This window comes from Phocoena phocoena, chromosome 20 (assembly GCF_963924675.1).
Source record: "Phocoena phocoena chromosome 20, mPhoPho1.1, whole genome shotgun sequence".
Lineage (NCBI taxonomy): Eukaryota > Metazoa > Chordata > Mammalia > Artiodactyla > Phocoenidae > Phocoena > Phocoena phocoena.
In genome coordinates, this window is record NC_089238.1 from 40214220 (window position 1) to 40226933 (window position 12714).

Below are 12714 nucleotides of genomic sequence, written 5' to 3' on the forward strand. Positions count from 1 at the left end.
GCCTGCGGTCTGGGTGGGGCGGCTGCCTCCGCGCGCTCTCTACGCGGATCCGAGAAAATGCCGAGCGCTCCAACAAAGACACAGAAAAGGGACCACGGTGTGCGAACCGGGAGGGTTCCTGGCGGCGCAGGCCAAGGCTGGGGCACTAAAGACCCGTCTTGAGATTGAGCCAGGCGTACCGTCAGGCATCACTTCCTCCGAGAGGCCTGCCCCTTAGGCTGGGCGGGCGCCCAGAGTTGCCTCTGTCCTGGCACGGTTCACTGCGTTTCGGAACTTCCCAGTGACGCACCTGCAGCCCCCGCTGCACCTTGGGCCTGGGAGTGCTCTCCCGGTTCCCAGCGTGCGGCCCTGAAGACGTTCTTCAAATGTTTGTCCAATGGATAAAGGACCGTGACCTCGATTTTGACGGGAGGTGGGGACAGGGAAAGACACGGGGTGGGGTTGAGGGTGTCCTTAAGATGAGTGCCACAATCAGGTGTGCATTTCAGAAGGCCGGCCTTTGCCGAGTAGGGAGGAGGGGCCACAGAGACCCTCAGACCAGGGACAATAGGGGGATGAAGGCGGACCCAGGAAATCGATCCCCGAAAGCAAGGAGGAGTTTTTGGAATGAAGGGCCGTCAGACTTCCCTGCCTTTACTTGGGCAGTTCCTTTCACTCTGAACGAAGGTCGTTTTTATTCATCTGTCTATGGGAATCCTGATCGTGCACCTCGTCAAGGAAGCTCTCCTCGTTTCCCCAATCACAGATTATTGCTCCCTCTCTCTCCCCCTCGGAACACACTTGTCGGGCCTGTGACTATAAGGACACTGAACACAGGTTTGTGGAGAGGGTTCTTGGTATTGCGGAGGGGCTGCAGAAGCCTCAAGGTCCCTGCGGAGGAGGCCCAAGAGGACAGAGGGGAAGTGGCTGTGCTAGCCCCTACCTGCCACTGGCCTTTACCCGTTCTGTCCTGCTTTCCTGCCAAACCCGTCTTTCCCCGCCTACTCCCTTCCCAGTACAAAGTCCAGGCCTGGGCGAGACACTCAATCGTCGACGGCTGGATGCGTCCCTGCGCAGCCTCTTGGTGAAAAGCAGCATGTCCGTCGATAGTGCAGAAAAGACCTGTGAGCCCACGATGCAGCTGGACCGACTTCGCAAGCGGCTGAGATCCGTGGCCTTCGGGGTCCTGCTTCTCCTTGTCCCGGGCCAGGGTGAGGCTCCGACGCGGGGCGGCAGGTACCGGGGTAGGATTTGCCAAATTCTGCAGAGGCAGGACCTGAGGCTGCGGGAGGAAAGGCGTCCGGGAGGTGGGAGCCGGTGGAGAGTTCCAGCACCAGAACCGTGTGAGGGATACGACGCCATCTCTGCGCCCCCTGAGGCGCAGAGAGAGTTTGGGCTGCCCCAAGTCGCACTACCCCAAGGCGCAAGCAGGCCCTAGGGGCTCTGAGCATCGCCGGGGCTGGGGAGTTATTTGGGACATTTCCCTGCGACTGTTTGTGGTGGAGCTGGTGCTGACGGGGGTAATAACAGCAATAATTATACCTTCCCGCCGCCATTTGGCTCGGCCCTTGGCCAGAGGGGTGTCCTGACACCCACTGATCCCCTCTCCACAGGAGCCCTGGGCAAGGTTACTGGCTAAGCTTACAGAAGCCCCCATCCCCAGCCACCACATCCTACTATCAGACTTCCACGTGCTTCTCTTCACCCCATGCACCCACCCCGAATGAGGGCAGGTCTTGACCTCCAGGGCAAAGGTGATCTCTCTTTGTGCCAGCCCTTACTGGTAGCCTTTATAGGTTACACTATGTGGGCACGGCACCTGGGCACAGCTCCAGCTCCTGTGCCCCCTCTTTTAAAAAAATTTTTTTTTATTTATTTGGCTGCGCCAGGTCTTAGTTGCAGCACGCTGGATCTTCATTGCCGCGTGCAGGATCTTCCTTGCAGCATGCGGGATCTTTAGTTGCAGCACGTGGGATCTTTTAGTTGCAGCATGTGGGATCTAGTTCCCTGACCAGGGATCGAACCCACACCCCCCGCCTTGGGAGTGTGGAGTCTTAACCACTGGGCCACTAGGGAAGTCCCCTGCGCTCCTCTTGAAGGGCGTGATCCTCTAATCCAAACGGGCTCTGCCTGTGGGACCTGATTATCCTCTCCCTTCCCAGTCGAATCTGCCTGGGTAGCGTCCACACTCAGGACTACCCCGAGGCCCAACCCATCGTGCTTCTGCCCTTACCCCTTGCTCACCAGGCTCTAAGAGGTCACTGGAACCTTCCAGCATCACGATCTGCGAGGCCTCGCTGATGCCTCTTTCTAAAAATGTTGCTATGTTGGATGGGACCCACTTTCAGAAAAGAAGAACTGGCAAGCACAGATGATGGGTCTGACCCTCTCCTTTCCCACCCAGTCCTGGCTTATAGGCAGGGACCATCTAGGTCCCCAGGGCCTTCCACACACTAACCAGGAGTTTACCCAAGAATGGATGTGTGCATGCATCCTTGGTTTTCACCCAAATGGTCACACATTGTCTCCCTTTTTGGTCCCTGGCTTTTCCACTTCCTGACACAGGGAGTGACCTCTCCACATGCCCACATGGTAGAACTTATTCTTACTGTTTAATGAAAGGGCTTCTCTTCAAGGAGGAAGCATCCTTGATGTAACTAGCCTCTGCTCAGGAACATTTTAGCAGGTTTTGTCTTTTGCTACAACAAACATCAAGCATTAAAGGTCGGTGGAGGCAGTGAATTACATGGGCAGACGTTACATCCCACAAAGGACTTATGTAGACAGCGTGTTCCTCGGGAGAAGGATGAATCTTCTGACTTGGAAAGGCATTGTTCAGTTGCCCTCTGTGGAGCATGTGAATAGCTGCTAACTTCGGCCTCACCCACACCAGGTGTCGTCAGGTGCATTCATCCACGTCAATCTAATGGGTGTAGGGTAATATAGTTCCATAAGGATGTTTTTTTTTTTTTCTTTCTTTTTTTTTTACTTTTTATTATGAAACCAGGCTCAAATCTGCCAAATTCTGCAGAAGCAGAGCCTGAGCCTGCAGGAGGAAAGGCGCCAGGGAGGTGGGAGCCAGTGGAGATAACACCAGGGGAATTGGGAGCCTGACTGGATACCTCCCTGTGCCCTGAGGCACAGAGAGGGTCAGGACTGCCCGAGGTCACACAGCACCTCAGGGCTCCTCATCTGAGGTAGCGAGAATAATATAACAAACTCAGTGTACCATGATCTACCTTTAACGTTATCAAGACCCGGGCAACTTAGTTTTGTCTGGATTATCACCTCTCCTTTGCACCATTATTTGAAGCAAATCCCAGACATCATATCACCTGTAATTTTTTTTTTTTTTTTTGCGGTATGCGGGCCTCTCACTGTTGTGGCCTCTCCCGTTGCAGAGCACAGGCTCCGGACCACAGGCTCAGCGGCCATGGCTCACGGGCCCAGCCGCTCCGCGGCATGTGGGATCTTCCCGGACCGGGGCACGAACCTGTGTCCCCTGCATCGGCAGGCGGACTCTCAACCACTGTGCCACCAGGGAAGCCCCTCACCTGTAATTTTTTTTATCATGTCCTACTAAAAGAAGAAATATATGTCTCATAATTTCTTAATGTAATCAAACATCTAGTCAAATATTCTTATTTCATATTATCTCATGATATTTATGACTTTTTTAAAACCATGATTTAAACAAAGTTCTTTAAACATTAGTAGATGTGCTTTTTTTAATAACAGATTTGAGATATAATTCACATGGCATAACTTTTACCCATTTAAAGTGGTTTTTAGTATAGTCACAGAGTTTACCACATCAATTCCTCTTTCCCCAACATTTCTGTCTCTATGAATACACCAATTCTGGAAGTATAAATGAAATAATCCAATATGTGGCCCTTTGTGACTGGCTTTTTTCACCTAGCGTATTTTCAAGTTTCATCCGTATTGTAGCATGTTTGGTACTTCTTTTTATTGCTGAATAATATTCCATTGTATAGATATGGTACATCTTATCAATCCATTTATCAGTTGATGGACATTTGGATTGTTTCCACTTTTTGGCTATTATAAATAATCCTGCTATGAACACTCATACACAAGTTTTTTTGTGGACATATGTTTTCAATTCTCTTGGGTTTATACCTAGGAGTGGGATTGCTGGGTCCTGTGGTAACTCTATATTTAACCTTTTTAAAAAATAATTAATTAATTAATTTTTGGCTGTGTTGGGTCTTCGTTGCTGTGCGCAAGCTTTGTCTAGTTGTGGCGAACAGGGGCTACTCTTTGTTGCGGTGCAGTGGCTTCTCTTGTTGCGGAGCACGGGCTCTAGGTGCGCGGGCTTCAGTAGTTGTGGCATACGGGCTTAGTAGTTGTGGTGCACGGGCTTAGTTGCTCTGTGGCATGTGGGATCTTCCCGGACCAGGGCTCGAACCCGTGTCCCCTGCGTTGGGAGGCAGATTCTTAACCACTGCGCCACCAGGGAAGTCCTATGTTTAACCTTTTGAAAAACTGCCAGGGTGTTTTCCAAAGCACCTGCACCATTCTCCCTTCCCACCGGCAATATACAAAGGTTCCAGTTTTTCCACGTCCTTTCCAATATTTATTATTATCTATCTTTTTGAAGTATTTCATGAGTCTCTTTCAATCTTCAGATTCCTCCTCTGCCTCTCTTTTATTTTTCTTGTAATTTTGTTGCTGTGTTGAAGAAACCAGTTTGTTCTGGAGAGTATCCCAGAGTTTGAGGGTTTTTGTGTTTTTGTTTTTCCTGAAGTATAGTTGATTTATAATGTTGTGTTAGTTTCAGGCGTACAGTAAAGTGGTTCAGTTATATATATTATATATTCAGAATGTTTTCCCTTATAGATTATTACAAGATATTGAGTATAACTCCCTGTGCTATACAATAGGTCCTTGTTGGTTATTTTATATATAGTACTGTGTTTGTGTTAATCCCCAAATCCTAATTTATCCCTCCCCGCTTTGTCGCTTTGGTAACCATAAGTTTGTTTTCTATGTCTGTGAGTCACTGTTTTGTAAATAAGTTCATCTGTATCATTTTTTTAGATTACACATATAACAGAGTTTGGGTCTTGCTGATTACATCCCTAGGGTGTCTTTTAACTGTTTCTCTGTCCCCTGTATGCCTGTAAACTTGTATTTATGTTCCAGAGGCTTGATCAGATTCAGATTTTAGGTTTTGCTTTGTTTTGTTTGGGGACAAGACTACTTCATATGTGGTGCAGTGGACTTCCAACAGAAAACATAGAATGTCTGATTGTCTTGCTTTCTGTGACAAAATAAGTTGTTGACATCACAGTCAGATTTCAATGTGCATTTCTCTTAGCATGAGTGAGATGAACATCTCCTCATTGTGTAAGAGCCATTTACTGATATTCCTTATTCTGTCTGAAAATATTCTTTCACCAAATATGCGTGGCTGGCATATTTCTTATTCATTTATAGAAATTCTTTATCTATTAAGAATATCAGCTCTGGGCTTCCCTGGTGGCGCAGTGGTTAAGAATCCACCTGGCAGTGCAGGGGACACGGGTTCGACCCCTGGTCCGGGAAGATCCCACATGCCATAGAGCAAGTAAGCCCGTGTGCCACAACTACTGAGCCTGCACTCTAGAGCCCGCGAGCCACAACTACTGAAGCCCGTGCACCCAGAGCCCGTGCTCTGCAACAAGAGAAGCCACCGCAATGAGAAGCCTGTGCACCGCAATGAAGAGTAGCCCCCGCTCGCCGCAACTAGAGAAAGCCCGCGCACAACAGCAAAGACTCAACACAGCAAAAAATAAATAAATAAATTTAAAAAACAAAAATAATAATATCAGCTTTTTCTCTGTTAGGGGACTTTCAATCTCTTTCTGCCTCCCTGATCCCCATAGCAGGGCGGGCTGTGCTTTTTATGTTCTAGACACAGCTGCCCTTCTCTTTGTAGTTCTCCTCATACTATCACTCTTTGTTTGGAGGATACTTTCTTTATGTCATTCTTGCCACCTAGAGTGTGAGATCCTTAAGGACAGGAATCTTGTCTGTCCGATTCCCACAGTTCTCCTACTGCCTCCTAGGACCTGGCACACAGTGAGTAGAAAGGACACTCTCACTCCATCAAGCTCATTTGTGACTATTTGTTTGAGGCTAAACTATGGGGCTAAACCATGGTGCCGAGCCCCAAGGAGCCTCAGTGAGCATGGTGGAAAAGGCTGGGGCAGTGAAGGCAGTTGGGGGTGGGGGGCGCAGAGTTACAGGCAGGAAATCTGTAAAGCAAGTGTTGGTAGATCAGTGTCCCTTGAGCTGAGCTGAGGACAGGAAGGAGGTGGCGACATCAGCAGTCTGGGAGGGCGGCTAAATGGGGAGACCCAACCCTGATGTCCATCTCTCTGCCCACAGGCCAGGACTCTTCCAGCCCCGTGCGGACCACGCACATGGGCCAGGTGCGGGGGAGCCTCGTCCATGTGAAGAACACTGATGTGGGGATCCACACCTTCTTGGGAATTCCCTTCGCCAAGCCACCTCTAGGGCTGTTGCGGTTTGCGCCCCCGGAGCCCCCGGAATCTTGGAGTGGTGTAAAGGATGGGACCTCCCACCCAGCCAAGTAAGCAGGGGGTCCAGGGAACTCTAAGCCCTGGGATAGAGGGTACTCTGAGCTCTGGGCCAGGCTGCAGTTGTCATTTCATGTCATTTCAAAACAGCCAGTTTTCCCTCTGAGTTTGGTGGATTTTCACATGCATTTTTCTGATAAGCATGCAGGGGCTTGAAAGGGTGAAGTAACTTTCCCAGACTGAGGGCTTAGCACTCAAAGAGCATTAGCTCCACAAGCTGAAGGGACAAGCAGAGACACACAACTCCCTAGGTTCTAGTTGTGACAGGTGATCTCTGCCACCAGAGGAGGTATCTCTGGGAGAGGTTTGAACCTCGTAGGAGCTCCTGACTCTAGCAGCAGACACTAGATCCCTGAGGAGCAGAAGACCCCGCTCTGCACAGTCACTGTGCCAACCGACAGGGCCAGATGCCGTTGACCAAGGGGTGTGTATATGTTCTTGAAACTGGAAACTGTGAGAGTGATGAGGTTCCCTGAGAGTCTGACTTGGGATGAGGGATGTCCCACTGCCCTTCTCATGAGAAATTAATCCATTCCTTTTGGCAGCACATGTATACAGGCTACTCCCCTGTTCCAGGTCTGCCTGAGTACAGTGATATGGTGGTGAATGTCAACACATGCAACCAATCGTTCTCATAGAGACCCTCCAGAGTCAAGATTTCTCAACCTCAGGAGGATTGATATCCAAGGCCCTCATAAGCTTGAGGCCTCCTGGAAGACTAGGCTCCATCCCAGCTTCCCCAGAGTCTGTGGCCTGTAGCTTGGTGCAAAGGGGCTTTAGGGAGGGATCACATGTGCGTGAGGTATCAGAGGAAGTGGGACTAAGGGTAGTTGGGGGCATATCTGGGCCCAGGATCTGGTTATGGCCACTGCATGGCCCCAGGACTGACTGCCTGCCACGGTCACCAGGTGTCTGCAGGACTTCGCTAGCATGAAAGGACTGACTCTGAAACTACTGAATGTGACCCTGCCTTCTACCTCCATGTCTGAAGACTGCCTGTACCTCAACATCTACACACCTGCCCATTCCCATGAGGGCTCTAAGCTGCCTGTGAGTGCCAGGCCACAGCTGGCTAAGGGGTGGGAGGACATTTCTTCCGCAGAAGATTGAAAAGAACAAGATCAGCCTGGGCCCCACTGCAGTGTGGACCCTGTTAAGAAGCTTCTTCCTATCAGATCCAAGAGAGTATTTCTTACCCAGCATGGGTGGCTGATACCTGGGCACAGGGTCACAGAACCCTGGCTGCTCCCAGACGTCAGAAACTGTGGCCCTGGTAGGGACCCAGGACCTATACCCAACCAACTCATACCCAGGACCCACTCAGGTGCTGAGGGATGCACTTTGCGGTGGCCGGAGACCCCAGCCATGGATTATCTGTTGGGCCAATGAGAATAGAGCACACTTGTAATTAATGTGCGTGCATGTGGGGTGATCAGAGAGACATCCCTTTTCTTTCCATGTCAGAGAGGGTTCTGGGAGAAATGGAGCCGGGCTTCGGTATGTGGGACGGGCCCCAAAGTGTGGGAGGCCCGGTTTTCCTGATAGAACTTGGGTTGCCTTCAGCCTAGGTCGTGAAGACACCACTTTGTCTTGCTGGAGTTCTGTCCGTGTGGCTAGGAGGACAGAGCCAAAGTGGTTACTTTAGGTAGCAGCACTGATGGGGTTTGGGCTTGGTGGGAGCCATATGGTGTCTGTGCCTTGGATTCGCCAGGTGATGGTGTGGATCCACGGTGGTGGGTTTGTCATGGGCATGGCTTCCACGTATGACGGCTCTGCTCTGGCGGCCTTCGAGGACGTGGTGGTGGTCGTTATCCAGTACCGCCTGGGTTTGCTGGGCTTCTTCAGGTGAGACTGGGGCTGGGCTCGGCAACACAGGCTGATGGAGCCAGGACAGTCCCATGACCCTCATCCCTGCCACCTCTCAGCACTGGAGACAAACACGCAACTGGCAACTGGGGCTACCTGGATCAAGTGGCCGCACTACGCTGGGTCCAGCAGAATATCATCTACTTTGGAGGCGACCCTGACCATGTCACCATTTTTGGCGCGTCTGCGGGTGGCATGAGCGTGTCTTTGCATGTTGTGTCCCCCATGTCCAAAGGACTCTTCCACTGTGCCATCATGGAGAGTGGCGTGGCCCTGCTGCCCAGCTTCACCGCCAACTCATCTGACGTGGTCTCCACAGTGAGTGCCCCCAACCGTGGGAAGCCCAGACCTGCTGCCCCATCTCTTACCTCTCAGCCTCCATTACTCTGTCTGTTAAATGGGGATAACAAGGACTCCCCTGCCATCAGAGGACCTTGGAAACAGCCACCTATGTGGGGATTGTTCAAGGGTCAGAATTCACAGACCTCTGTCAGTGCAGAGGCTGAGTACATTCTGTGGCCCACAAGACTGCTGCACTGGGAGCCCCCATCATAGGCAGGACCATATAGGCAGGTGGGATGGCCCCCCTGGCAGAGTCCTCTGAGCATCAGGGAAGTTGGAACAATTTCAAAACTGTAGGAATCCATTCACAATACTCTGTGAGATTTGGGGTACACCTGCCTCCAGTTGGGGCACTGGGCAAACCTCTCTCCCCTACCTGGAAGCATGAGCCAGCCGCTGCCTGGTCTCTTTACAGGTGGTGGCCAACCTGTCTGCCTGTGGCCAGGTTGACTCAGAGGCCCTGGTGGACTGCCTGCGGCACAAGAGTGAAGAGGAGATTCTGGCCATCAACAAGGTTTGACTGATGGACATGGCTGTGGAGGGAAGGGTCCAGTAGGTGTGGGGCAGGCAAGCCTGGGTGCCCTTCATCCTCCCTGGGCAAGTTACTGTAGTTCCTCACCTTGGTGTCCTCACAGCCCTGGATGGGAAATCGAGGCCAGGCCATGCTGAGGCAGGTATAGGACCTGCTGGGGTGGGTGTGAGCATTCTGGGACGAGCCAAGAAGGGGTGGAAGATGTCTGCGGCATCAGAGATTGTCTGCAACCTGACCTTGAGTGTCCCTTAGCCCTTCAGCATCATCCCTGGCCTGGTGGACGGGATCTTCCTGCCCAAGCACCCCCAGGAGCTGCTGGCCTCTGCCGACTTGCACCCTGTCCCCAGCATCATTGGTGTAAACAACGATGAATACAGTTGGATCATCCCCTCGGTGAGGCCCACTCCCAAGCCTCCAGGTGCGGGGGAGCCCATCCAGTGGGAAGGCCTCAGGGCTTCGTAGCTCCAGGCCCATCGTATCTCCAACTCGATACTCCCCCACCACCCAGTTCATGAACAATTCTGACGCCCAGAAGGAAATGGACAGAGAGACCATAAAGGATGGCTTGCAGAAAATATCAAAAATGATGGTGAGGTTCCTGGGGACCTGCCCACATGGGGAGGGGGCTCCTTTCCTCTCCCAAGGCACGGGAAACCCAGCCCCCAGATATCCTGTGCATGCAGCACCCCTCGCCCAGAGCTTGGCCCCTTTCCCCGATTCCCTATCCCATCCCAGGATCCGTCTCCCGGTCCTGCCTCTGCTGCGTCCCGGCCCTGCCAGCCTGCCTAACCTGCCTCTTCCTGATCCCGTGGCGCAGATGATGCCGCCTGAGTTTGGTGACCTGTTGATGGAGGAGTACATAGGGGACAGTGAGGACCCCCAGACCCTCCGAATCCAGTTCCATGAGATCCTGGGGGACTGCATCTTCGTGATCCCTGCACTCCAAGTAGCAAAGTTGCAGTGTGAGTACATCTGCACTAAGGGCAGACTGGCTAGGGGGCCACTCAGAGCTGCAGGTGCCAGATGAGGTCTACTGGTATCCAAATAGACCATGTCTGTTTATTGGTGCCTGGCACTTGATATCCTTCATCGTGGTAAATCCTCATGGCTAGTCTAAGAGACAGACATTTACCCCATTTTACGGAGGAGGAAACAGGTTCAGTGACCTTCAGTGACTTGTCTAAAACCATAGCCTAGGAAGTTCCAAGACCACAATTTGAACCCAGGCCCTTCCCACTGCCCTTGCTCCAGCCTGGGGCTCCTCCACCCCATTGTCCAGATTCCAACCAGCTTTGGACTTAGCTATGTCATCACCATGGGTGATGCAAGAAAGCCCCAGGTGAGGGGCCGCCAGGTCACGGCCCGTCTTCCGCACCTCCCCAGGTTCCTACGCCCCTGTCTACTTCTACGAGTTCCAGCATCAGCCGAGCTTCTTCAGGGATTTCAGGCCGAGCTATGTGAGGGCAGACCATGGAGATGAGGTTCACTTCATCTTCAGAAGTCCTTTGGGGAGCAGCCACAGTGAGTCTTCCTAGGTGGGGGTCTCTCTGAGACTCCTCATTCCCAGGATGTGGGATGGGACATTGGCTAAGACCCTGAGTGAGGGTGATTGCCCTCACTGTACAGACGAGGAAACTGAGGCTCAGCGGGAGGAGGGGATCAGGTGTCCAAGATGTGACAGCTAGAAAGATTGAGCTTGAATTGGAGTGTAATATTCTTCAGACTGGAACCCGTGCTCCCTCCACCTCTCCCCACCCTGACCTTGGGTTTCTGGCATGGGTGCAGAGGGGGTGTTTGAAAGGCCTTTCTTTCTTCCTTCCTTCCTTCCTTCCTTCCTTCCTTCCTTCCTTCCTTCCTTCCTTCCTTCCTCCCTCCCTCCCTCCCTCTCTCTCTCTTTCTCTTTCTTTCTTCCTTTTTTTCTTTCTTTTCTTTCCTCCCTCCCTCCTTTCTTTCTTTCTTCCTTCCTTTCTCTCTCTCTTTCTTTCCCTCCCTTCCTTCATTCCTTGCTTTCTTTCTTTTTCATATTTCTTTCTTTCTTTCTTTCTTTCTTTTTTTGCGGTACGCGGGCCTCTCACTGTTGTGGCCTCTCCTGTTGCGGAGCACAGGCTCCAGACGCACAGGCTCAGCAGCCATGGCTCACGGGCCCAGCCGCTCCGCGACATGTGGGATCTTCCCGGACCGGGGCACGAACCGGTGTCCCCTGCATCGGCAGGCGGACTCTCAACCACTGCGCCACCAGGGAAGCCCCATATTTATTTCTTAAATGGCCTTCTGCTGTCAGAAGATGGGAGCCTTCTGGGTCAGGGATGAGCCCAGTGTTGGGTCAGCCAGAGGCCGGGATGAATATATGGGGTTTGGGCAAGGAGAGGGCCTGGGGAGCGGGCAGAGAGCCAGGCCTTGGGATGGCAGGGAGGAGCCTGGGATGGGGTGAGGGGGAATGACCCACATGCCGGACGGAGTTGCCCTGACCTGGACGCTTGTCCTCTTGCTCTGTAGTCCAACTCACTGAGGAGGAGGAGCTGCTGAGCAGGAAGATGATGAAGTATTGGGCCAACTTTGCTCGAAATGGGTGAGATGTCACACTCCTACTTTAACCTCCACGGTGGGGAGGGCAGGGCTTGAGCCCATCCTGGGCTCCCCTTGTCTGTGGTGACTTCATTAGCGGATGTGTCCTTAATTGCATGGCAGCCCCCTCCCCAGCTCCAGGACCCTCCTGGACAGAAAGGGGCCTTATGGGTGCTGGACACTCATTCCATCTTGGGGTGACCTGGATGGGGGGTGACAGTGCTGTTATCTGCAGAGCCTCCCTCTATCAGGAAGGGACAGAGGCCGCCCTGTCCCCTGCGGAGCTGACGCTCTGGTGGGAGGTAGTTTCTTTCCTCCTTCTGGAACCCCACCCCCATTCCCCAAGCTTGTTTGGCTGCCTTGCCTGATTCCAGTCACGGTGCTCTGTCTGGGCTGGGTAGGGCCCACAGTGACCTTTACACTGCCCCACGGGAGGGCATGTCTACAGGAACCCCAACGGCGAGGGTCTGCCCCACTGGCCTGTGTTCAACCAGGAGGAGCAGTACATGCAGCTGAACACGCAGCCTGCAGTGGGCCGAGCCCTGAAGGCCCACAGGCTGCAGTTCTGGACGAAGACCCTACCCCAGAAGATACGGGAGCTAATGGAGGCCAAGGAGAAGCACACAGAACTGTAACTGCCTGCGTCTGGGGGGAGGGGGGTGGAGGGGTGGGCTTGAGTGTAGGTGGGGGTCTGCTGGATGTGCCCACACACACCCAGTGAGGAGCCAGTAGTTTTTTCCTTCATTCACATAGCCATTCATTCATTCATTCATTCATTCGTCTACCCATCCATCCATCCAGCAAACATTGAAGAACCTACTG

General features: G+C 52.5%; 1 protein-coding gene across 2 annotated transcripts; it reads left to right on the forward strand.

The window, feature by feature from the left end:
• Positions 1–1059: 1059 nt before the first annotated feature.
• CES2 (carboxylesterase 2) lies at positions 1060–12527 on the forward strand. 2 transcript variants are annotated; one of them, XM_065898483.1, is made up of 12 exons: positions 1060–1190; positions 6376–6580; positions 7496–7637; positions 8299–8432; positions 8513–8771; positions 9211–9309; positions 9580–9720; positions 9836–9916; positions 10145–10289; positions 10711–10848; positions 11824–11896; positions 12341–12527. In XM_065898483.1, exons 1-12 carry the CDS (start codon positions 1076–1078, stop codon positions 12525–12527), a joined length of 1719 nt encoding a protein of 572 aa, XP_065754555.1. In that variant the 5' UTR covers positions 1060–1075. The 2 variants fall into 2 exon arrangements, with proteins under 2 accessions (XP_065754555.1, XP_065754556.1); XM_065898484.1 differs by having other exon boundaries at positions 10711–10799; positions 11823–11896.
• The last annotated feature ends 187 nt before the right edge of the window (positions 12528–12714 follow it).